Source organism: Crinia signifera, chromosome 3 (genome assembly GCF_055691185.1).
Source record: "Crinia signifera chromosome 3, ASM5569118v1, whole genome shotgun sequence".
Lineage (NCBI taxonomy): Eukaryota > Metazoa > Chordata > Amphibia > Anura > Myobatrachidae > Crinia > Crinia signifera.
The window spans coordinates 71,248,769-71,276,013 of NC_139219.1; the positions used below are offsets into that span (position 1 = coordinate 71,248,769).

The 27,245-nt window shown below is 45.1% G+C and overlaps 1 protein-coding gene across 1 annotated transcript in view; it reads left to right on the top strand.

Annotated features, from left to right (window-relative positions):
• The window catches only part of MERTK (MER proto-oncogene, tyrosine kinase), a 109,658-nt gene that overhangs the window by 23,753 nt on the left and 58,660 nt on the right, over positions 1-27,245 (top strand). The window contains exons 5-6 of the mRNA XM_083175981.1: positions 9,228-9,314; positions 23,495-23,610. Coding sequence (XP_083032107.1) covers positions 9,228-9,314; positions 23,495-23,610 — 203 coding nt within the window. The remainder of the gene's footprint in view (positions 1-9,227; positions 9,315-23,494; positions 23,611-27,245) is intronic.

A 27,245-nucleotide genomic window follows, 5' to 3' on the forward strand; every position in this document is an offset into this window, starting at 1 on the left:
ATTTGGCTAAATTGAGCCATTTCACAATGTTTCCTATGGGAAATCGGATCGCATCGCATCGCATCGCATCGCATCGTTCAATATCGTGTATGTGTACGATGCGATGCGATCCGATTTCAGTACGGTGCCGTACGTAGAAAACCTGGGCGCCCAGATAGGAAACAAGTACCCTTATTTGTATAATAGGTAAATGTACATTCACTAAAAGCTGCATTTCACATCAATAAAACGGAAAGTTGTGTCTTTCTGGCCCATACTTTCTAATTTATTTAATAGATTACTGCAATGCTTCCCAAACTTTCTTGAATCACAGCACCCTTAAAGTATCAGCAGAACGGGCCCGACTTCAGAAGCTGTCGGGCCCGTTCTGCCGATATCGGCCATGGATTGTCGTTATCTGGGCCGCAGATCGACAATCCACGGCCGTTTTCGCAGCCACGCCCCCTTTGCGCCGAGCGGCAGGCGGGACATTGAATCCCGCCTGTCGTTCTGCGGTCGATCTGACCGCAAACGGGCCTGGATCACGGCTGTCGGCGGGGATCGACAGCCGTGATCCCACATTGAATACCCCCCATTGTCTGTTAATGACAAACTTTAAAGGCTTAACTGTAAAGTAATATACTGTAAAGTAATATACAGTCATATATAGTTTTTGTCAATTATATTGTACAAAGAAAATTTAAAAATACAAAATATAAATAAAGATTTAGGGTCGAATTCAGATAGCCACTAATTGATGTTTTGATGTAGAGCCCTTTTAAAGTTTTGTATAGAGTTAGAGACTCTGATAGGGCGAGGTAGAGAATACCAGAGGTAGGGCGCACCAAAGACAAAATCTTGTAGGCAAGAATGAAAGGCAGTAAATAGTTAACAGAGTAACTCCAAGATAGTTGTGCCATCAATTGTGTTAGGTAACTGATGTTATGCAGGAGGACGGGTAGATGATCAGCTCAGTCTTTTACACACTTTGCTCCAGATGTATCAAGCTTCCAAAAGTGATAAAATGGAGAGTGAGAAACAGCCAGCCAATAAGCCCCTACCTGTCATGTTAGAGACTGGGTTTGAATAATGACAGGAGCTGATTGGCTGGCTGTTTATCAATCTCCACTTTATCATTTTTTGTAGCTCTGGCCCATTAAGTTTAGGAAGTGATGGAATATGCTAACAGATATATATATAGAGACACAAATGGTGAGGGAGAGGGAGAGGTCAGGGTAGGAAGGTGTTAGCATAGTGATGATATTGGAAGTAGATAGATGTTGAATTGTGAATTGGGTTGATCCATTTACCAATCTTTCCTGACACCCATTTATTGGTACATTCCCCAGTGACACTGAGTTGCGGTACAAATCTGTATCGATTGGGACAGCAAGACAGGGCCCTCTTATTGGGAATGTTCCCCTACACAGTACCGTGACACAGTGAGCTCAGCCAATATTTATGATTATGCAGTGCAGTTACTTGTAACCAGTACCTCATGAAAATGACGTATGAAGTGCCTCAGCAATGTCTCTGCTGTTTAGTGAAAACATTCCCAAGAATATTGGTATAGGCCACAAAATGGCTGCCTCACCAGGTTACAGGCAAGATGTGCACTATAAATGGGCATATACGCAGTGAGATATTGGCTAGATATTGGCTATGGGCAATTTTGACTATGCAATTTCCCCTTTGAAGTGCATGGAGCCGATTTTGGCTTCATACTTAGGACCAAATACACTGTACAATAGAATAGAATCAAGTTTATTGGCCATATGTGCTTGCGCACACTAGGATTTTTTTTGTGGATATATAGTGCAGCATCAAGCAGGGATGAAGTGTGGGGGGGGGGGGACATTACATACGTTACATTAAAGACATAACATGCGGGGAACAAATGCCCGCCGAGCTGCACAGCAACTAGGCAGCCATCAGCAACGCCACTGGTCGCTGCAGCAGCCAGGTAGGTAATAATATAAGCAGGGACAGTTGTCACACAGGGAACACATACCCGCCGAGCTGCACAGCCCTGAGGCAGCCCATCCATGGCACCACAGGTCATCGCAGCAGCCAGGTAGGTGACAATATAAGCAGGGACAGTATAGTGGCACAAAGAGAACATATACCCATCAAGCTGCACATTTGCACTGTATTTAGCATAGTCAAAATTGCCTTGTGGCTACAGTCTATTTTTAGTTGCTGTACGGACCTTGCAGGGCCACTCATCGATATCGCAAGCATTACACTGTGTGATTTTGGCTAACTTTTCTTACGATTTTGACTATATAGTCAGAATCGTAAGCTAAAAATCACACCATGTGTATGCACTTTTAGACTGCCTCTGTCACCAATACACTATTTTGATGTTGATCACTGAGCTGGAGACAATAACTTGGTAGGACAGACAAAGGCAGATTTTCCCCTGCATGTTGGTACATAAGAACCTGTTGTAAATAGGACTGCTAGTTATGTATGTGTGCAAATCCGGACAAATCTAAGCAATGGCAGCTACTCCTCTCATGTGATTTTGTTTTTCATATTCTAATCCTATTGTGTCACCCGATGTTGTACAACCCTTGTTCTAAGCTACTTATACATAAGCTCTGCATTTATAACATATAACAAGAAAACACGTTGTCTGGGTTATTTTTGGATTTCTGCTCTATTAATAAGTCTAATTAACAGCAAATAAAAATCTTAATTTACTTCCTAGAATTTGCTAAATAGTTTTTATATTAATGAATAAAAAATCTGTTAATAAAGGTGCACATTAATAAATAAATAAACTAATAAATTTAGGCCCTCCTTGGAGTAAATCCAGCTTTTTGCCTTTTGGCCAAACCATATTGTAAAGCAGGGGGAGAAATATAAAATGATAGGTTGGATTTTGGAATGGTGCCGGACCTTAGTTCAATTCTAAATTGCGGTGTATAAATAAAGATGTTCATTATTTATTTACTTCATGCAACAGCAGGCCGAGTTTTCCCTGCATGCAGAAACATGCAGTAAGACCCCGTAATAGTAAATGTTATGTCCTGGTACAGATATTTAGCATTTACTTACTGCTAAGACTAAGCAGGGGCATTAATTCTATGTTACCAAACTGCTGTTCTGTGAGATCCTGGCCAGGGCTGTAATGGAAGTATGAGGGAGTATAAACATTCCTGCAAGCACAGTGTGATCCAAGGTTTAAGATGTTTTTCCCGACCAAGTTTGCATACAACACTTTCCTAGTTGGGTAGCACATTGTAACTTTTTACTCTGGTGAATCCACAAATCACTGTTTGAGAAGTTGCTTCCAGCATTTACTTTCAGGACATAGTTTCATAGTTACATATGTCTAGCGTTTGGCATCATTTTAGTTCATATAATACAACGTTTGTATTGTTTTCCGTAACAGAAAGAACAGCACAACTTCATTACTTGTTTCACCTTAACCCTTTGCAGTCCAATTTTTTATTTTTTTTTGCAATTCAAAAAGTCTGGGGCGAAATGTAATAGGGTGCGATTTTTTAGACTAAAAAAAAATCGCACCAAATCGCACCTTTAAAAATCGCATTTTTTGCCGCGAATTCGCATATGTAATGAGATGCGAATTAGCGGCAAAAAAATGCGATTTGCCGCGATTTTTAGTCATGAAAATGTGCGCATTTTCAGTCATGAAAATGTGCGCATTTTTATAAATGCGCTTTTGTGCAAAAAAAAAAAAGTTAAAAAAAAAACGGCGTGGGGTCCCCCCTCCTAAGCATAACCAGCCCCGGGCTCATTGAGCCGGACCTGGTTCCAAAAATACGGGGGAACAAAAAGCATAGGGGTCCCCCGTATTTCTGAAACCAGCCCCGGACTCTTGGACCGGTCCTGGTTCCAAAAATACGGGGGACAAAAAATCTGGGGGTCCCCCGTATTTTGAAACCAGCACCGGGCTCCAACAGCCCGCGGTGTCATGCCACAGCCGGGGGACACTTTTTATACAAGGTCCCCCGGCCAAAACATGAGCACCGTGGCTGGTCAGCCTTGGACGGGGTACCTGGAGGAGTGGGGACCCCCCCAATAAAGGGGTCCCCCCCCCCAAGCTTCACCCGTCCAGGGCTGAAGCCCGGGGCTGTCACCGGCGTCCGTGGCCAGTGGACGCCGGCCTGATAGGGTTAAATCCATCATACATATCATTACATTGCTTTTTACCGGCGAACTACAAGTGCCAGCAGACCTCCCCCGCATGCTGGGACTTGGAGAACCACAAGTCCCAGCATGCAGGGCATTAATGGGCCCGCTGGGACTTGTAGTCCACCTGTAAAAAGAATGTTTATAAAAAACACACACACAGAGAAGTACAAGTTTATTACACACACACACCTCAATTTTACACAGCATACTTACCATTCCTGGATCCAGCGCTGGTCTGGCTGCTTTACAGCCGGCTCCCCCCGCACTGACAGGCAGCGGGGAGAACCGCTTTCTCCGTTGCCTGTCACCGGCTTTCTCCGTAGCTTCTGTAGCTCTGTCCCAGTGCTACAGAGGCTGAGAGCGTGATTGGCTGAGCTACAGTATGCGTCTCCATGGAGACGCATAGCTCAGCCAATCAGGACTGAGCTATGCGTCTCCATGGAGACGCATACTGTAGCTCAGCCAATCACGCTCTCAGCCTCTGTAGCACTGGGACAGAGCTACAGAAGCTACGGAGAAAGCCGGTGACAGGCAACGGAGAAAGCGGTTCTCCCCGCTGCCTGTCAGTGCGGGGGGAGCCGGCTGTAAAGCAGCCAGACCAGCGCTGGATCCAGGAATGGTAAGTATGCTGTGTAAAATTGAGGTGTGTGTGTGTAATAAACTTGTACTTCTCTGTGTGTGTGTTTTTTATAAACATTCTTTTTACAGGTGGACTACAAGTCCCAGCGGGCCCATTAATGCCCTGCATGCTGGGACTTGTGGTTCTCCAAGTCCCAGCATGCGGGGGAGGTCTGCTGGCACTTGTAGTTCGCCGGTAAAAAGCAATGTAATGATATGTATGATGGATTTAACCCTATCAGGCCGGCGTCCACTGGCCACGGACGCCGGTGACAGCCCCGGGCTTCAGCCCTGGACGGGTGAAGCTTGGGGGGGGGGACCCCTTTATTGGGGGGGTCCCCACTCCTCCAGGTACCCCGTCCAAGGCTGACCAGCCACGGTGCTCATGTTTTGGCCGGGGGACCTTGTATAAAAAGTGTCCCCCGGCTGTGGCATGACACCGCGGGCTGTTGGAGCCCGGTGCTGGTTTCAAAATACGGGGGACCCCCAGATTTTTTGTCCCCCGTATTTTTGGAACCAGGACCGGTCCAAGAGTCCGGGGCTGGTTTCAGAAATACGGGGGACCCCTATGCTTTTTGTTCCCCCGTATTTTTGGAACCAGGTCCGGCTCAATGAGCCCGGGGCTGGTTATGCTTAGGAGGGGGGACCCCACGCCGTTTTTTTTTTTATAAAAACACTTTTACACATTTTTATTAACAGAACCATGCACAGATCTCAATGATCTGTGCATGGTTCTGTCAAATTCGCCTGTCAGAACCTGGTCTATTTTTTTTGCGATTTTTGGTAACATTGACCAAAAATCGCACCCTATTACATTTGCGAGTTGTATACTTTATAATGGGAAAACATCTGGATGCGAATTGAAATGTGACTAAAAATCGCACTTCTAAAAGTGCGATTTCGCGGTAAAAAGTGCGATTTTTTACCGCGATTTTCAACCTATTAAATGTGCGATTTTCGGAAAATGTGCGATTTCGGCCGTTTTTGACCAAAAATCGCACATGTCTAAAAAATCACACTCTATTACATTTCGCCCCTGGTTTAAATGTTTAAATTAACTGTCATTTTTTTGTTATGCAAAAATGGTCTGCATTGAATGTTGAATGATGTTAATGTTCTGATTTTAAAGTGGATCTCCATTGGATCTGCTACTAGTGCTAGGGCTGTTGAGCCTGACTGAAAATTGGAAACTGGGCCGAATTTGTCCCCATCCGATTCAACCAGAATTAGGACCCTGATCAGCAGCTATGCCTTCTTATGGTAATGCAGCAGGAGGTGTATGGTAGAGACAGACACCACTTGCATGCATGTGTGATCCGCCGCTGCATCCGTGGATCACTTACCCATCGGCCAGCTGAGTGAACTTTGAGGTTATGCAAAACTGGCAGCTGCAGATTTATCCCTGAGACCATGCAGTCTAGAAGAGGGAGAACCTGGAAGAACCTGGGAGAACCTGGCCTCGGCACTCTCACAAAACAGAGGCGTCACACTTATGTTTTGTATAACCGTAGCCGTCACCTTCCGGCCCCCAAACAACTGCAGCCATCATGTAATTAATAGTAATTAATAGTCTGCAGCCGTTTGGGGTGGTGGCATTTGCCAAAATCAGAGGTTGGTATAATTCAACAGCCTGTCCAGAGTATGGATGTAGCATCTGGACCTTTGGTTCATGTGCATTAGGTCCACAGTCAATAGGTTGACTACTGTTGGTCGCATTGCATTAGGTCAACAAGGACAATATGTTGACAGAATGCATTTATACTTACCATCCACGTTGACTATGAACGGGAATGGTAAAGTTTGATGGGCACCATGAAGCACCTGGCCGGACACATAACATGGTACACTAATTGTAGGTACTGACACATGCCCCCCAAAAAATATGTAAAAAACTCATGTCAAAATATTCACGTGTCGACTATTTCCATTTCGACCTTTTGCTTCTGCCTGTTGACCTTTGGAGGTCGTCCGAATTACTCTCGACCCTATGATCCATACCCATGGTAACTACTCTACCTCTTGTATCACCTGTGTAGGTGAGCAGCAGTGACTTTCCTTTGTGTATTGGCGCCTTTTTTCATAGATAAATAAAGCCGCTGGTTTTGCCCCATTATTCTGATGACTGTACCCAACTTGGTCATAGCGTTCTTGTTGTCCCAACCAATGGGCAGAGATATAGGGTAATGACCATGTTGTGTAAATATTGTTCTGGGTTTCCTACAGCTATTTCTATGAGTGTAGCCTGCAGTCAGCCGCCACCGCTGTGATACTGGTGATATACAGTAGCTACTAGATATAAATCAGCAATTTATTTTAAGGCTAAACCGAACTGGCAGCTGTTTTCATTGTCTAACTTGTACTCCATAGATACAAGCTCTTTTCTGATTGTTTAGCAGTGCTCCTCGCAGTGACCGTTAAAGGAAATGACCATTGAGCATGCCTTTACATAGGGTGATACACATGAACAGCAGCGTCGGGGCATAATTCATGTCCGCTCGCTAAGCATTTATGGGCTGCCTAGCGAGCCCTTAAATGCTGCCCACCACCCGACCGAATGCCCACCCCGCTGGTGAAACCCCTCGGTACCATTAGAGGGGATGTGTTCATATCCCCTTGCAGGCCGCCGAAGGGGAGAGAAATCATTCGATGCTCGCTGACCATCGAATGAGTTCTCTCCTCATCGGTAATAAAGTCAGTCTAAACCCAAGTGGGCATAGTGTTAGATTATAATAGTGTGCCATAGGCTGAGAGACACCGTGCACAAGGCATGGAGAGCACAACAAGCCGTGCGAAGGGACACCATACATGGTGTTAATGTCGGCAGATTTCAACATAGACACCCCAAAAAGGGAAAAACTTGTGTCGACCCTTTCCTGTGTCAACCATTTTCATGTCAACTGTTTGTCAATGACCTAGACTATGTCTACCTTTTTTTCATGTGTTGACCTAGTGCCTGTCAACCAATAGTCCATAAAATTAGCATTGAACATATTGAATGGACATTCCTAGACATATTGCGCAGCTCACAATACGTGTGTATTGTCCACACACGTATTGTGTCCAGTCCATTTGCAGTGTCATCAAAGACACAACTATATAAACATTGATTCATTCAAGGACACTCCCTACACAGTATCCTTATCAGCATTTCGGAAAACTGTTTCTGTTTTTGCACATTATCCTCAAGGTCGTGTTTGGAGATACATCTATCACATGGGCTGCAGACTGAGATACCCCGACCTGCTTATCTTATGTTGGAAAATGTCACTGTATGATGGCTTTCTGTAGACAGATCAACTTGTTACTAACTCTTCATTATTATTGTTATTTGACCAAATTACTGTTACTGAGATATTTCCCGTGTCCATTTCCTTTTGTATGAATGATTTATATTGTCTCAGTCTTATTCACACACGGCGTGATTCAAAGATCATGTACGCAATGCTGATATTCATAGAATCAAGCACTTATCGGCCAACTGCACATGCGTCACTCACGGTCACACCGAGCACATGCCAAGGTTTCTTTGAGATGCTGCTTGCAGCGCGTATTTATTTGATTGACAGTCAAAGACCATTTGGAGGAGGTAACGGGAGTGGCAGGAACGATACAGGCGTGTTGCAGACATTTTCGGTGAATGTTTCAGCCAGCAACTGTGATCCTGTATACAGAAAATATGGTGGCAGCATCTCCGATCCCGCAGCCATTCAGCGCAGCCGTAGGGTTAACCAGGGAATTGTTGATTTATTGAAGGATCTGTGACCGCCGCCATTGCTTGGATCTGCCAAGCCGCCAGTGAGCGTCTCAATACATTTGCAGGTGGATACATCAATAGAATATTATTGGGTATGTGGTCACAAGGTCGACAGTGTAAAAGTCAACCACTATTGGTTGAAAGGCAGAAGGGTAACACATTAAAAATGTCAACATGCATGGTCAGAAAGGTTGACTCAAGCAAAAGGTCGACATTGAAAAGGGCAACATGAGTTTTTAATGAACTTGCTTATACTTTTCCTTCCCAGGGGACATAGATGGAGAATAAAATAGTGCGCCGAGTGCAGCGAGCCATGCGGGGGGACACAGTACGCTAACCTATGTCGGCATGGACACCCTACAAATGAAAAACCTCTCGTCGACCTTTGCCCATGTTGACATTTTGTTATTGTCATCCTTTTGACCATGGTGACATAACACAAGTCAACCTTTTTGAGGTGTCAACCTTTTGCCTGTCGACTGATAGTGGTAGACCTATTGACTGTTGAACTAGACACTGTTGACCAACCGATCCACACCCATATTTTGGCACATCCGCTGTGTCCTGGATTGCAGCTGCTTATACATTAGTGAGCATCTCTGAATCAGGCCCACAGTATAGTATTCTTAACGTTAATTACAAGTTATAAAAGTTATTAAAATAATACAAATTAAGGCTAATGTTTATTTGTTTTATGTGCATTTTGTAACAGGTTTGGATTACCCAGCAATATACAGCTGTGAAGCTCACAACAAGAAAGGACTGACTACATCCAATAACGTGAATATCAATATAAAAGGTATTTACAGCAGAATCTGAATAAACAGCAGCTATTATATTCAGAGGGTCACAAGATTGCATTTTCATGCTACGTTTCATCACCATGGGATCTTCTGTATATATATAATACTGTGTATATATATAGTTTTCTGCATATATGAAGGTGACAGCTGAGGAATAATATTAAGGCCTAATTTAATCCATGCTTTTTAGCTATCACCCGTCCGGATGTTCTGTGGGGGTAAGGTTCTGAAGGTGACTGTCAGATGGCTGTGCCAATGTAACTTACTGTTGGAACCATTACTTTATGTACATTGTGCTACAGTGCCAGCTGGGCAGCCTAAAGCTGAGGGGCAGATTTATTAAGCTTGGAGAAGAGATAAACTGGAGATAAAGCGGAGAAAAGGTAAAAGGAGATAAAGCAGCAGCCAATCACCTCCCAACTATTTTTTTCAAACACAGCTGATTGGCTGGTGCTTTATCTCCTTTTACCTTTTCTCCGCTTTATCTCCAGTTTATCTATTCTCCAAGCTTAATAAATCTGCCCTTTTAGGGGGAGATTCTCTAAACAAGAAATGCGGTAAAAACCCCGTTATTGGGGTTTTTACCGCATTTTGGGATGCTGTAAGCATCCCCCGCCGGGTTAACGCGGCGGGGGGCATCGCCAGAAAAATCTGGCGATGCCCCATAGAAGCCAATGGGCTTCTACCGCATCCCTCCGCCGCCCCGCGCCGACCCCCCGCCGCCCCGCAACGCCCCCTCCCCCCTCACCTGTGTCCGGGCAGCACAGCGCAGTGCTGCCCGGACCTGTGACCTCCTCCCTGCACTGATCCTCTTCCGGGTGCAGGGAGGAGGAGAGCCCGGCGCAGCTCTTAACGCAAGAGCTGTCCTTTGCCTTAATTATCGCATATGTTACAACATATGCGATAATTAAGTATGTGATGGGCGGCGAAGGGGGGGCGGAGATTCTTAGAGAATATCCCACTTAGTCTCCTTCACATGCCACAAGCATTAGATCCTACATGCCAGTTCTATAACCTTTGTTACAGGCACATGCGCAGTATGAATAGCGAGTCCCTCAGCACCCATACACATGTGTTTAGCAGCATTACAAGGGGAGCTTCATGTGTATTACCCTATGGCATTTCAAACCTTTAATCGGGGCTTGCTGATCCATAATAGAACTTTCTAAATATTGCAATAGCTGATCTTCATTCTTGTATGATACATCCCCTTGTAAGCTGATTGCTAGGATCATAATTAATATTTCTGAGATAAAATGACCGCCAAAGTCACAGAGATTTTATTACGTTAGTCATAACCATCTATGTTGTTGCCATGATAACAAATTCCCTATGACAGCTTCTAACGCCAAGTTACTATTGTTGTTTCACCTCTCTTCCCCGGGACCTCCCGCTCAGTATCACTGGATGAAGTGTGCAGAAATGATTCTGGATTTTATTACAGTAATATTGGAACTAACTGTTGGGATCTTCCATGAAGACATGTGTGCCACATCATATTATGCCAATATCCTCCATTCTTCACAGCTAATAGCAGCCACTGCCAGACTGCACAATGAGTATAATGCCGTGTCACTATGTGACATTTTATTTCAAAGCATAGGTGCTGGACTGGCTTACTATGTGTGAGGGATCTAGAAGTAACTATGAATTATAATGCAATGGGCTAATAAATGTTTGAGTAGAATCAGGGCCGGTGCAAGGCACCGGAGCGCCCCAGGCGAGGGGGGGTGGGGCGCCCCGGTGCCTACGGTGGGGGGGTACCTGCGGCACTGTGTAATCTGGCGGCGGGGTCCCTGCAGTGATGCGCGCAATCCGGCAGCCAGGCGGCGGCGCGGGAAGCGCTGATGGGTTTGAAAACTCGCCGCACGCTGATTGGCTGAATCTCAGCCAATCAGCATGCGGAATGTTTTCAAACCCAGCAGCGCTTCCCGCGCCGCCGCCTGGCTGCCGGATAGCGCGCATCACTGCAGGGACCCCGGAGCCAGATCACACAGTGCCTCAGGTACCCGGCACGGACACCCCTGCAGCCTCCATGCGAGAGGCGAGGGGCGAAGTGCCGCCCTCCAGTGGCTGGCGCCCTAGGCAAATGCCTAGATTTTCCTAGTGGTGGCGCCGGCCCTGAGTAGAATAGGGTAGGTATATCTGAAGTAGGGGTGTTACAGAAGTGTCCTAATATAACAAATATCTATAGGCCACGCAGCGTAGGACTCCCAGAGCAACTGAGAGACCATGCAGGACTCCCCGGGGTGTAGCATACTGTATTCTTCTTTAGATATTACGTCTTATTTGCAGATGAAGTGAAACCCCACTCAGAGTGTACCAGAGATGTCAGGCTTCAAGTTTAACTGCACAGGAATTGGGTTTAAACAAGTACAAAGGTATCAGATGGAGCCCAACAGAGGTTGGTGGGAGAAAAAGCAGCGGCCAGATTCAGACAAATTTAGTTGCACGCAGCTATAGTTGCACATCAAAATGATTAGTGCAGACTAGCAAAGTAGTTTTGTTGCTCCCAGTTGTTTTGTTTATGCAAAAGACTAAAAAAGACACATGGCGGGGCCGACTTGGCTAAACCTGGCATGCCGAGAGGGGTTTTGCTGCAAATTGAACTTCAGTGTATACTATGATTGAGTACATATATGTATGTGTATTTTTGGCTGGGCTAAAGGCCAATACATAACTATGAAAAGGAAATTATATTGATTGTATGTTTATACTGAAAATCGGCAAGTTAGAAATGTACTTGTGTTTAAGCACTTTTTTAACTTGTTTCATGTTTGATTGTGCATGGCCTGATCTTTACATTGCACAATTTTTTTTATGTTTGCTTCAGCACTCTACAATAATGAAATTGGGTTTGGTGCACAAAGGTCAGCCACAACCCAACTACAGCTCAGGATTTATGCAAATGGGTGCTTAACATCCTGACATTTAAGTCTAAAGGTGCCCATACAAGTTGCGATTATCGCATCCGTTTTGTACTTTTAAAGTAAAAACCGCATCTCATGTGCGATAATCGCGCTGTGTACCTGCGGGGATGCGATGCGATGCGCGTCCCTGCAGGTACAATATTGTAAAGGACAAAAAGTATCTGCATTCAGTACTTTTTGTGCTTCATTGCATCGCATCGCATCAGTACAGGAGTACATGTGATGCGATGCGATGTCCATTAGTAGCTATCAACTTAAAACAAAAATAAAATCGGATTGCATCGCATCCTCCTACAAGTAGGGATGCCAATCCCGGGGCATTTTTTCAATCCCGGGATCCGGGATTGAAAAACGCTCAATCCCGGGATTCCCGGGATCCCGGGATTGGCATCCCCAGCAAAAAAAAAACCATTTTTAGCATACTAACCCACCCCGGCCGACCCGCACATCTACTTACATTAGGGTGCGGGCGGGCGGCCGGGAGTGGGTTTGGAGGTGCACGGTGCCTCCCGGCAAGTGCACCTCCATAGAAGACGGCAGGCGGGCGGCGGAGACGAGGCTGGCAGGCGGAGGCGGGCGGAGTCAGGCCGGCGTGCTGTCGGGAGGCGGGCGGGCGGAGTCAGGCCGGCGTGCTGTCGGGAGGCGGGCAGGCGGAGGCAGGCCGGCGGTCACTGGTGACGTGTGGCCTGCGCAGCGTGACCTCTACTGTCACGCTACGCAGGCCGCACGCCGGGTCAGGCTACGGGAACAGCCGGGCAGCGTCTGAGATAGTGCTCAGACGCTGCCCGGCATTAGACTGCGCATGCGCAGTCTAATCCCGAAATCCCGGGATTGGATTCTCCAATCCCGGGATTGAAATCCCGGACTTTTTTAGGCCAAATCCCGGGATCCCGCCGATCCCGATCCCGGGATTGGCCACACTACCTACAAGTGCCAGAATCGTATGGCACATTTTAAAGTACAAAACGTACAGCCCCATATCTGAACGTGTATGGGCACCTTTAGAGATGCACACACCTATAGACATACAGTAGGCATGCGCACATTGGTTATTTTGGTTCACTCGCAAAGGCAAATTCCTTCTCAAATGCACACGGGAGGGGGGGGGGGGGGGCAGATTTAGATTTGGGTGGGGTTTTACTTCAAAGTGAGATATATATATTGCAGTGTAAAAATAAAGCAGCCAGTATTTACCCTGCACAGAAACAAAATAATTCACCCAAATCTAAATATCTTTGCACATGTTACATCTGCCCCCCCCCCCCCTGCAGTGCACATGGTTTTGTCCATTTGAGAAGGAATCTGTTGAGTTTTAGGGGTGCACAGGCACACCATTATGAACACCTCCCTGTCACTAGCAATACCAGCAAAAAATAGACTTTTGCTTTTTAGAACTGTACTCCATTAAAAGCAGTACGGGGGAGATAAGACCATGGGGAGAGAGGTGGCATGCTGGTTGTAACAGGAAGTTTTTTTCTTTAATGTACTCACTGGCAGCTCTGCACGTGATCCTTCGGTCAGCCACGCTGGCGCCTTCTCCATGGGCAGGACTGGGATCCATCTGTTGTAGGGCAGTGCCGGAGTGCATGCACCTTCCCCCGAGCACCAGTCAGGGAGGCTGCGGCTGGATCACAGCAGCCACTGGGTGAGCTGGAGAGAGGCACATGGGGAGCGGGCAGCCAACGAGTGAGCAGCCACAGGATTCCCCTGTACTGTGTTACTGCTGCAAGCGCAGCACTGCTACCGCACCATGTCCCCCGTGAGGAGGCGATCCTGCTGTATGTGACAGCCAGCAGCGGGACCCTCTGTCTGCTACCACTGAGGGTGGGGGAGGGGAGAGATAGAGAGATGCTGCTGGAGGGCCAGGCTTTTCAAAACACCTGGGTCCTTGCCATAGGCGTGCGCACGGGGGGTGCCAGGGGTGCACAGGCACCTCCTAATGACTGGGCACCCCCACGCACGATTGCAGCCAGGCAGACGCCGCCAGCGGGGTCTGCGGTGGGCGCCGACGCCTGCCAGGGACAGGTTGTGTGTTTAGTTCAGCTATCGCGCTGCGCTGCGCTCGCTTCGGGTCCCGGGACCTAGTTCACGCTGATTGACAGCACCATAGAGGAGGGTGCCGGCGCCGTATAGGACAGGACAGCTGAGCGATGGCTCAGCTGTCCAATCATATCTGACACAGCAGCCTGCGGCTCAGTGACTGGCTGAGCATGCAGGCTGCAGAGAGAAGGAAGGAAGGAGATGTGGAGGACTGTGCTGTAGGAGTCACGTTGTGCACAGCCTGTCTGCCCCACCAGGCATCTACATAAGTGAAAGTAAGGCAGCACTTCCACATTTACAAGAACAGTATGGGTTTTTGTGTATATATATATATATATATATATATATATATATATATATATATATATGTGCATACCTCCCAACTGTCACGATTCCGTCGGGACAGTCCCGATTTTCGGGTCCTGTCCCGACGTCCCACCCGCGGCAGGCATTGTCCCGCTGCGGGGGGTGGCAGTTGGGAGACCCCCCAATCTAGTAGAATAGACGCTGTGCGCATGCGCACAGCGTCTATTCTCGTATGAAAATGAGGTCGCGGCTAATTAGCATAAGCCGCGCCCTCATTTGCATACGCCCCGCCCCCTTTCCGGGCCGAAGCCGCGCGAGTGTCCCTATTTTCTCCGGACTGAAGTTGGGAGGTATGTATGTGTGTATATATGTATACACACACACACACTATATATATATATATATATATATATATATATATATATATATATATATACACACAGTATGTATGTATATATATATACACACACACATACTGTACTTAAATATGTATAATCCCCCCCTTGCTCTTCCCAGCCTTTCTTTCCTTACACTCCCCTCTCCCCCGCCCACCCCTGTCACGTCCCTCCCCCCCATAATGTGTAATGGGCATCACATGTGTCAAATAATGTGTAATAATGTGTAATGGGCAACACGGTGTGTGGCTTAATGTGTAATGGTGTGAGGCACAACGTCTAATGGGAATCATGGTGTGAGGCGCACTTGTAATGGGTATCACGGTGTGAGGCACAATGTCTAATGGGTATCACGGTGTGAGGCGCACTTGTAATGGGTATCACGGAGTGAGGCGCACTTGTAATGGGTATCACGGTGTGAGGCGCACTTGTAATGGGTATCACGGAGTGAGGCGCACTTGTAATGGGTATCACGGTGTGAGGTGCACTTGTAATGGGTATCACGGTGTGAGGCGCACTTGTAATGGGTATCACGGTGTGAGGCGCAACATGTAATGGGCCTTATGGTGTATGGCATTATGTTGGAAGGCATTATGTGGAATGGGCATTACTGTGCAATGCATTATATGTAATGGGCATTACTGTGTGTGGCATTATGTGTAATGGGCATTACAGTGTAAATTTTTGCAGCGCACCTTTGGCGCGCACTATCCCTGTTTTTAGTATTCTGAAGTGCATATACATAACTAAGTCACCTATTTAGTTTGCAATGATACCCATAGGCGGTGATGGACACGCCCAATAGATGGTGATGGACACGCCCCCCCCATGGTGCACCCCCTAAGAAAATGGGCTGCGCACGCCTATGGTCCTTGCCGTATCATACAATAAGGATGAACGAGAAAACGGACCATCAGGAGGCAATGGGGCCAGTGCCCCCTTTAAGGCTGGCTCCCGGCAGCAGATGACTCCATTGTCTCTGGAAGTTAATCAATTATGTGTGTTTTGCATTATTACTTGTACTAGACCATTGTCATATCACTACATAACTGTATCATCCATATATGTTTTGACTTTATTTGCATGTACTGTTACACAGAGTAATTAGAAGACTATAACTGAAATAGGCAGGAGATTATGGTGTGGCTGAGAGATGTTTTAGATAGTAGCGAGTGCCAATAGATGATGGTAGACACACCTGATTGGCGGTGTTAGACACACCCAATGGGTGGTGTTAGACACGCCCAATTGGTGGTGCTAGACCCACCCTTTGAACGGTGCACCCCCTAATAATATGTGCTGCACATGCCTACAGATAGGGTGGACCTTACTAATAAATTCAATAATTGGACAAGGTCCATCCTAGATTAGACTGGTCTATCCTCAGTTGAACATTGCACTGTATATAGACAGGGCTCCTGCTTGAAGTCGCATTATTTCAGGGTACCACCCTTAGATGACTTTCATCTATTAACTTGTACTGTATATACAGTAACTTCTTCCTTCAAGCATTTCTTTTATGTCTGTTTTGCGCTTGTATTCATGTCTTCAGTCAGATGTTTGTTTCAGTTTCCATTCAATATTTTGCAAATTAGCACATTAAAGATAATTGTAGAACTGTTTCTTATATTGGAGAAGCACCGATAAACTGCACTTACTGATGATATAATATCAATACTAAAAAGCACAGAATTAAACTAATAACATAAGGTACTGTAAATAATACATTTTCCTGGAGGATTATAAATGACTGAGCCACCTGGCATTTGTAGTGAGCTGTTCTTTTTGCCTCCATTAATTCTACAAAGGAGCTACATAGTTGCAAATCTCACTCTGCCAAAGTAGTGTCACTGCTGTTTAAGACTAATTATATGTCACAGAGCTATTAGGAAAGTGTTTTATACTTCATTCAGATGTGTTTAAGGATGTAATGAATCATCACTTCCCTTCCTTTACCAGCGGCACCATTCTCTAGGTTATGAAGGAAGTGATACATGCTACTGTCGGTCATAGGTCTCAAGCATGGGTTAAGTGGTTCCCAAACTGTGTGCCGTGGCTCCCTGGGGTGCCTCGGGACACTTGCAGGGGTGCCCTGGGTTGGTGGTCCAGGACCAGCTCAAATTATTAATGGTTAATTATTTATGAGCAAAACCAGGGCTGGTGGCTGCCAATCATAAAATGTGTACAAACAGAAACAAATCCTGCCCTTTACCACATAACTGACCCTAAGAATCGCATATAAACCAAATCTAATGAATTTGTTTTTGGCATAGAGGTGCCGTGAAAAAAATCTGATCCTCTAGGGCAGTGATTTTCAACCTTTTTTACCTTGCGGCACACTAAATGGTGGCTGTAAACTGATTTGAGCATCTCTAGATCTGGGGGCACACTTGACAACAGCTGAAGGCACACTAGTGTGCCACGGCACAGTGGTTGAAAAACACTGCTCTAGGGTGCCGTGATTCAAAAAGTATTGGGAACCCCTGAGTTAAGCCATGGTACACAGTATGCTAATAGATATCCTTTAGATGCTCTAATGTATAACATCATAAGTCCATTTGTGCCAGTATACACAGTTTCCACTATAAGTGCAATTGTATTAGTTATTTAGGAACTAGTTGCCAACCATCAAAATGACAGAACAAAATAAGAATAATGTTACCACCCACAACACTTAAATTCCCCCATAGGGGTGAGGATTAGAGTTAAGACCCATAAACACACTGGGCTCAGTTTACTCATTTGAGCTGCTTTCAGCTCAAAAGCGGTTGGGCTGGCAGATGAGTGAAATTCAGCTCAGCAATTTTCCCCATCATTGGTCAGCATACACGCTGGGCAAAATCTCCCAGTGTGTGTGTGTGTGTGTGTGTGTGTGTGTGTGTGTGTGTGTGTGTGTGTGTGTGTGTGTGTGTGTGTGTGTGTGTGTGTGTGTGTGTGTGTGTGTGCCTTTAGACTTTCATTATAAAGGACTAGTTAAAAGACTATCAAAACGAAAGCTTCTGCAATGCTTCACTTTGAGCTGTGGCAGTTTTTACTTTCACTTTGAGCTGTGACAACTTATAGCCCACAAACTCTCCACCCTACCCCCAGTCTCTATCTGCTCCTATCTCCAATCTCTGTATTCACAGCTCCCTCTTTCCATATCCAGCAAGTTTGTAACAGACCAGTTTCCCTGCAAAAATTTCTTTCACTTTTAGTTATGACATCTTTTAGCACACAAAAGAGTAATTTGGTCCATCGAGTGGTCTCTAGGGGCCAGTGGTGGTACTTCGCCTCATAGAGGTGAGGAGTAGTTAGCCTTTTATATATACAGATAATGTTAAGATCTCCTAAAATAAAATTTGTAGCTACAGTGGAAATACAGGAAAACACAATTGTGAACCTACTATAAATACTTGCTACAATATTACACAATACACATTTTCTCATTCTTTAGATTCCTGATATACTTACATGCACACAGAAGCTGCACTATGTAATGTTATTAGTGGAATTCTGGTTAGATGACCCACTTAACAAGCTTTTGTGTTGACAAGTATTTCTGTAATCCATACAATGAAGCCAGTAAATCTTAGTTATTTAGGTTATTGCCCATTAATTATACGTTTCTGGATTTAATGCCTTGTTATTTATTACTAGCTGGGGCAATTAGTATTCTAACGGGCAGAGCCGGATTAACAATGGGCCTGATGGAGCTACAGCTCCAGGCCCACTCTCTAAATAGGCCCATTTTATAGCTGAGGGTCAGGGCTTTCCAACAAGCCCGGCCCCGCGTTGCTAGCCCCCCCGGGAACCAGAGATACCGCCAGGCAAAGCTGGAACGTTTTCCCCATAGGATAACATGAGACCTGCTAATTCCGACCCCCACCTGGTTCCAAAGGCATTACAGAAGCTCGAGGTTGATCTCAGTCTAACTCAAATTGCTGGGCCTTCAATCTGATACCAGGTTGGTCCATATGGGTTCATTGGTTCTAGAGATATTGCGGGTAAACCGATTTTTTCATTTTTGAAATGTAATTTCATGGCTGTTCATGATTTCTCCGGATCCAAATGGCCCAGTTTCACAGGACCAAAATCATTTGAAAATCATTCGAAGCACACATGTAAATGGGTCAGTTGGTTCCGAAGATAATGCTGGTTTAAACTTTAAAGGGGGGGGGGGGGGGGTAGTTTTCTCTCCTCACACCAGAAAATGCAGGAACTAGGCTGGTGTAATAGGGGCTAGCCCGGGTAAATCCCTGCATTTTCTGGTGTGAAAGGGGTATTATTTCAAATAGCCAGGACCTGCATTGCTCTGAATACATTTCTGCCCGGCGGCGGCTGTCCCCCAGTTACCGCAAGCATGTATTCCCCCTTGGCAATGAGCATGCAATCCTACATGGCAATGAGCATGTAACCCCTGGCAATGAGCATATAGGTAAGCAGCACTTATGTAGCATAATTTTTAATAGGCATTATGGTGTTTGGCATAATACGTAATAGACATTATGGTGTGTGGCTTAACATGTAATGGGCACTATGGTGTAATTTTTAATGCGCACCTTTGGCGCGCAATGCCCGTTTATGAAGCATTTTGTGCTTTATTGCTTAATCTGTTTGGTATAGTGTGTATTTTGGCTCAATCCATGTGGCAAAATTTTGCCTTAATCTGTGTGACATAACGTGAATTTTGACTCAATCCGTGTGCCACAGTGTGAATTTTGGCTCAGTCGGTGTGAATTTTTGCTCATTCCATGTGGCATAATGTCTAAGAGGCAAGTACAATATAAAGGGGTTATTCTTTTGTTGCATGATTTGTATAAGGGGTATATGGGGTCCGGTATGATATGCTGGCGGTCGGAATCCCGGCAGTCAAAATACCGACGCCGGAATCCCGACCTCCGCAATGCCGACAAGGGGGGGGGGGGGCTGTGGATCGCTCCCCCTTGCGGGGGACACCCATAAAGGGACAAAGTGCATTGCAGTGGTCGGGATTCTGGCATCGGTATTTTGACCGATAGGATTCCGACCACCGGCATATTGACCGCATCCCGGTATATGGGGCCTTATTTTGGTTCATTCTTTCTGACAAAATCCTTCTTAGATGGACAAAACCATGTGCACTGCAGGGGGGGCAGATGTAACATGTGCAGAGAGAATTAGATTTGGGTGAGTAATTTTGTTTCTGTGCAGGGAAAATACTGACTGCTTTATTTTTACACTGCAATATAGATCTCACTTTGAAGTAAAACCCCACCCAAATCTAATTCTCTCTGCACATTTTACATCTGCCCCCCTGCAGTGCACATGGTTTTGTCCATCTAAGAAGGATTTTGTCAGAAAGAATGAACCAAAATAAGGCCCATGGTGTGGTAAACTTAGGTGACAACATAAAAGGTGCTGAAATGTTGTCTATCAAGTTTTGTCTTTCAGTATTCTTTTTATGACTGGAGTGCCGCCTCACCCCGCAAGTATCTTAGGATTTTAGGACATTGGCATCCTGCGGGTGCACCTTTTGGAGGGCACCCGCCAATATATCTTCCTGCATTTTTCCTATGACAGCCCCCTACTTTTTCCAGGCATATATAATTAGTTGAAAGTATTTACACAAATAGAGACCCATGAGCAGACCGCCCAACCAGAACATGGTCAAGCCCCCCACATTATTAAGTGCTGGCCACAACCCCTATTATTGCGCATAATAGGCCCTTGATACTTTTCAGCTCCAGGCCATTTAGACCTTAATCTGGCTCTGCTAACGGGTAGCCCTGAGGCATTTCGATAATGAATTATTTATAATATAATGTAACAACATTTTGTGAAGGTGCGCCAAGGAGAAAGTGACCCTTGACAAGACATTTGAAACCACAGCCGTAAGCCGGGCGGTTTGTGGACAGTCACATTATTGTTAAATGTTTGCCTGATAGACTCAATCATCTAAGTCCTGTTTAGCCTCCCTGCTGTTCCCTTGTTTTACCCTGCAGCCCTGGAGAATTGCCATATGTTAATAGGACTGTAGAACGTGCTGTGTTTATGTTAATCAGACAGCAGCAGAATAACTCCGAACATGGGGCATGCAGTTGGTAATATGAAGTAATACTGTACCTAAGTGGGTGATTCTTATTTGCTCGGTTACCTGCGAAGCTCGCAGCTTACTGAGCATTTGTGTTGCCGCCCCGCAAACAAGCGAGGGGATGTTAAATGGACGCATCCCCTCGCATGCCGCCCCTGCAGGGAAATCATTCAATGGTCACTGACCATCAAATCATATCTCCTGCCTTCACAAATAAAAGTGAGTCTAGACTGACTTTTATTTGCGAGTGTGGGGGCAAAGATAGGACGGGGGGCTGATGTCATGTGATGTCAGGCGCCCGCCCCTAGCAGGCACTGGAACGCCCGCATACCCATGGGTACACCCAGCATTTTCATGGGAACGCCCATAAAACGCTGGGTGTTCCCATGGCCCAGTGCCGCCACCTCCCCCGTGCCTATCTCCCCTCCCTCGTTCGCAGTCAGTGTTTCCACATGTGCAGACATGCGCATGCACAAACCCTGACCATCCGGGCAGGAGCTGAATTCGGGTCACTACAAGTGATACAGAGTCAGCCCTTTAGTTCTCACTCTTTAGCCTGAACCGTACTCTAAGTAAGTTTAGTATTGGGTGAAGTTCATTGTGTTTTGCGAGGATGAATAGTTTCTCACCTGGGATGTACTGTTCTTTCCATTTCCCTCTGTCCACAGTAAACTCCAGTATAGTTCCTAAGGTCATCTATGTCTAACATGCAGAAATGCTGGTGGTGCAAGTTCCACTGTGTGCATAATGAGTGAGTGTAGGAAGCATAGATGATATGTGTGTGTGTGTGTGTGTGTGTGTGTGTGTGTATATATATATAGTGAACAGACCCTTGCATCGCGCCACAGGTAATTAAAGTACTAGTGTGGGGGCAGCCTTACTCTGTTGGGTGGGGGATAGGGGGGAAAGTATGGAGTACAATTGTGAGTTGGCGCCCCTATTTTTGATCACCACAATTAGATCAATCAAGCCTTAGGTAATATCACTCTAGCATACAGTAAAAAGTCCACATAATTTCAAATGTTTATTAAAAAGTCTTTTTCCAGACAGTGGTAGCAGTTATTCCAGATCTGAGACATCTCAGACACTTTGGAAACAGCAGAAGATACCCAACGATTCTTACCTTCAGTAGGTGTGCTCTGGTCACTGGTTCTGGCTGATTCATTTTGACCTTTTATAGATATACCCACTTAAAGAGATCTTACCTGCACATTTGTCGTCAGAAATAATAATCTTCAGCGACATTGTCTGGAGGAAGATCATTCTCTGTTCAGACGATCTACTAACATAGATAATAAAAGAATAGGTACTTCATGAATGCAAGGACCCATTAACCATCCTGTTACGAATTGTTTCTTCTTGTGAAGAGTACCTTTAACTTATTCTTGTGATCCGTTAACCCCTTATGAAGTCCAGTTAAGGGGTGAAACGCGTTGGGTATCTTCTGCTGTTTCCAAGTGTCTGCGATGTCTCAATGAAATTTATAAAGATCTGGAATAACTGCTACCACTGTGTGAAAAAATACTTTTTATAAACATTTGAAATTATGTCGACTTTTTACTGTATGCTAGAGTGAAATTAACTAAGGCTTGATTGATCTAATTGTGGTGATCAAAATTAGGGGCGCCAACTCACAATTGTACTCCATACATACATACATACATACATACATACATACATACATACATACATACACACATACAGTATGTGTATATATATGTATGTATATATATATATATATATATATATAATGTGACAGAGATCACATACATACACTGGATGTAAAGAAGTTGTTGATTTTCCAGCAGGCTTTACAATGTGGGTACAACACTCCAGAGATCCCTAGCATAGTCCCCACACCCCAAGCCTATTTCCCAGCCACTAACTGGTGTTGGGAACGCTGACCCTCTGCTCTGAAAAGACATTTAACAAGAAACAACAGGCATTGATAATTAGCCAAATCAGTGGCGTAACTACCTAAATTTCGCCCGCCCCCCCCTGCCGCAGATTTTTCGGCACACTCCCTCCCCTCCCTCCCCTCGGCGTACCTGACCGGCCGCATCTGCGGTCACGGTCCCGTCTCTCCCGGCGCCGGCTCCTGCTGCTATAATGAAAATGGACTTTTAGAAAATGGCTGCCCCATACTGCAGACAGAAAACTGTTTGCAGTATGGGGGCAGCTATTTTCTCTGCGCCTCCCCGCCACCACGGGGGCTGCGGAGCTATAGCTACGCCACTGAGCCAAATCATGATTCACATCAGATCTAATCTCTGATCCTCCTGTTCTGCATCAACTTCCTGTGGAACTATGCTGTCCCTGCTACAAAATACATATTTCATATTATCATCCTGAATTTTATCCAATACTTTATTATAAATTTGACCAGTCTTTTATACATTATATGCAAGAAAAATCTGTTGTCAGTTTCCACTACAATTTGGCTATTTTTCCAGGTATTCCTTCTCCGCCATTGTTGGTAAAGGCTTTGAACAGATCAGCAAATGGCTTCAAGCTTTCCTGGGTCCCTGGCTTTGATGGATATTCTCCAATCAGCCTCTGCAGTATACAGGTAAATTCTTCTAAAGCTTTGGAGGAGCATATGTACTAAGCCTTGGAGAGAAGTAAAATGGAGAGAGCTAAAGTAAAAACCAACCAACTACTATAATTTTTCAAACAGGGTGGTATCCAATTACATGCAGTAACTGACTGCAGATAATTTATTCAGCCAGGGCTATCCAGCTAGCCGTGGCCTGCGTCACCTTATCGGGGATTTTGTTTCTCCTGCCTCAGACAGGTGAAGAAAAAACACAGAAAGCAGCAAAATGTGGCTGTGGCTGTGGCCAGTGACAACACACAGATTTGTCTGAACCTGTGTTTTTTTGGGGGGACAATGTATTTTTTCGGGGTCAAAATTGCGTAGTCCATAACTCACGTTTCTTCTGAGATAATTGTATACCTGCTACAGCCTTTATCATTGCCGTTATGTAGGAGCTGATTGGCTGGTACTTTAGCTCTCTCAACTTGATCTCTCTCCAAGATTTAATATGAGGAAATTACGATCGCAAGAGGCTTATATCAGAGGTACAATCTATATATTCAGCACTAGAGACACATGGTACAGTTACCTAGAAAAAAGTATTTCAATGTTTAAATGTTTTTGCACACAAATGACTACATAAAGCATTCAAGTCCTGTCATAGAGGAAGGGTTCATTAACTTTTGTTATCAATCTAGCTCATGAACTTCAGTGTTGCAATACTTGTAAGATTGTGCCTTACAGCTACACAAATAAATTAGTCAACCTGTGATAAATTGTGTTTCCTTGTGACCTTTACAGGGGTGAAATTAGTCAACAGTAATTATACAAATAACAATTATGTTTGTACAGTTAGAATTATTTAATTATTTGGAAAAGAATAAGGATAAAATGACAGTACAGTATAAACCTCAAAATAATGCACCAAGTTTCTAATAAAGCAGCTAGAATTCCGCCCTATTGGTTACTGACTGGGAATATACAGATGTGTCCTCATATATCTCTCCTCAGTACACCATGCAGTGTGAGATACCTGCAGCAAGTAAGCTACCAGGTCTCATGCAACTGGGCTGATCAATGGGATATGCAATTATTTGATATTGTACGTGTGGCTGCATCATGGTTGCCTACCCTCCCGGAATAGCCCGGAGGGTCCTGGAAATCAGGTCCCCCTCCCAGCCCCCCGGAAAGGTAGTCAAGCCTCCTGGAATTGTGCCTGTCCCCCGTGACTCCCCCGTCAGCAGGGGTCCGTGGGACCAAATGACGCATATTGCATCATTGTAGCCCCAGCCCCTGCTGTCCAATGCGTGAAATACCAGCATTGGATGATAGGGGCATGGCTACAAGGACACAATCGCACTGGCCAGGCATCCAAACACATCATACCTTTCTAGCACCGCCCCTTTCCTACCCAGTCAGCTGCCCTGGCCCCCTGCCTCAAAATAGCTGGCTGCCCAAAGGTAGGCAACCCTAGTCTGTATATAGAACTTATATTGGAAGAATAGCACTTTGAGTACAGATTCAGAGACTCATTCAAACACAGTATAGACGTATCATATATTTAAATAATCAGTACAGTGCGTCCCCATCACATCACATTGTGACTAAAATGCATTTTCAGCATATAAGCCACCTGATGCTATAAGATGCTCGTAGGAACTGGTGCGCTGAGAAGGAGTTTGGCGTGACTGTAGCAGTGATGTACAAAGACACATCTGTAACAGACATAACGGTAGATATTGCTTTCAGATGGTTTATAGATGACCCCATCGCAAATGTGATATAGTCTTGGGCAATTATTCACTGGTCTCACAAAATGGCACACGCCTGACAGGCTCTCAGGCCTCCAGATAGGGGGCAAGTCTCATGTATCCAGGCACTTTAGAGGTATTATGGGTGTAGCAAGTTATGTGATGATTTCATTTTCTATGAACTATCATGGCAAACTGTCATAAGGTGGGGTCATGATGACGCGTTTTGCTACAAAAACACTAAGCTGGATCTCTTTCCCAGAGAGGGACTTGCCAATGTCGTAGATATGGCCGCCCAGGCATTGGCAGTTATGCCCGTGGCCAGAGCCATCTTATGGTTTTCAAATCTCATCTACTCCTTGTTTTTTTTTTTTATTAGCCAATTAGGACATAGACATGTACACAGCAGCATGTGACACAGCAGTGGCATGATGTGAGGAGGGGAATGGTAGATAGTGTTAGAAGGTGCAGATTCCCCAGTATCCCGCAGTAGTTATCTAAGCTTTCTATAAAACGAATGCAGGGAGATAGTGCTGTTAAGAGCAAATGCTTCTATCCATAACAAAGTCCATGTACTCAACTCAATTACTTACTGGAAATGCTGCTTGCACATTATGAAAGTGGAATCAAGAAAAATGGATGGAATTTTATGACATTTTAAATTATTCAATTATTCCTCTTTTCACTTCATTTTTTTACATGGCGTATATCTGAAATAGACGTCCTCGGTGAGTTAGAATTTAATGAGTCACTGAATATCTCAAACCAGGTTGTGTAGTTATCAAATACATCTGAAAACACCTATTTTCTTGGCCCTCCGGGTATAGATGATTTAAATCTAAAAAGAAATCTCAATTAAAAATAAATAAGAATCTAGTCCTTCGTTTTCAAATCCATTCCTGATGTATCCTTAACAGGTAATGTTTTCTGGATTTCTGTCTGTAGAAACAGGTGGTAAAATTACTGACCAAGGAAAAAAAGAATGAAATCATCTGTACATAATTCTAGAATACTGAAAACGGGAAATGTTAGTGTTATTTGAGGTAGTGGGTACATAAACATAGCTGCACATAGAGGACACTGGAAGAAGTATCAGTGTGGCAGAAAACCACATTTATTATTTGTACTACATATGCTATCATCATACTGAGATGGCAGCAACATAGGAGGATACAAATACCGCTGCTATCCATTTTAATCATGTGAAATGCTTTTCATGAGGAGAGCCATATACTGCAATGGCCACCATGTGCAATACCCATTCATGAGGGATGCGGTCAAAATCCTGACGGTCAAAATCCTGACAGGGTCAAAATACTGACAAGGACAAAATCTCGACAAGGACAAAATCCCGAAATTTAAAATCCAGACAAGGACAAAATCCTGATATATAGAATGTACAGGTTAAAAAGGTCAACATGACTTTCGGTCGACATGGGGTTTTTCACTGTTTTTTGACCTGACATGTGCCGACAGGCGGTATTTCATGCCCTACCATCCACTAGGGTGTGGTGCGAGAATAAAACAGTGTGCCGAGCGCAGCGAGGCACCGTGCCTGAAGCATAGCGAGCGAAGCGAACGATGGGAGGGGTTCCAGTTCACTTCCAACTGTGTCCATGTTGACATTCGGGTCAAAAAACAGTAAAAAAACCCATGTCAACCTCGCGACCTGTCGACCTGAAAGCCATGTTGACTTTTTCACCTGTACATTCCAGGGGCGGATTGGGAATTAAAACCAGCCCGGGAAATATCTTGAAGCAGCCCTAAAGGGGGGGGGGGGGGGGTTGCTGCGCGCCGCAGGCGCGCCAGTTTTTGTGGGGGTGTGGCCTATCAATATGGGGGTGTGGTCTATTCCAATGAGGCCACACCCTTTTTTTCTGCTGTGGAGGCATGGCTAGTGGCTCTCTGAGCTGCTGG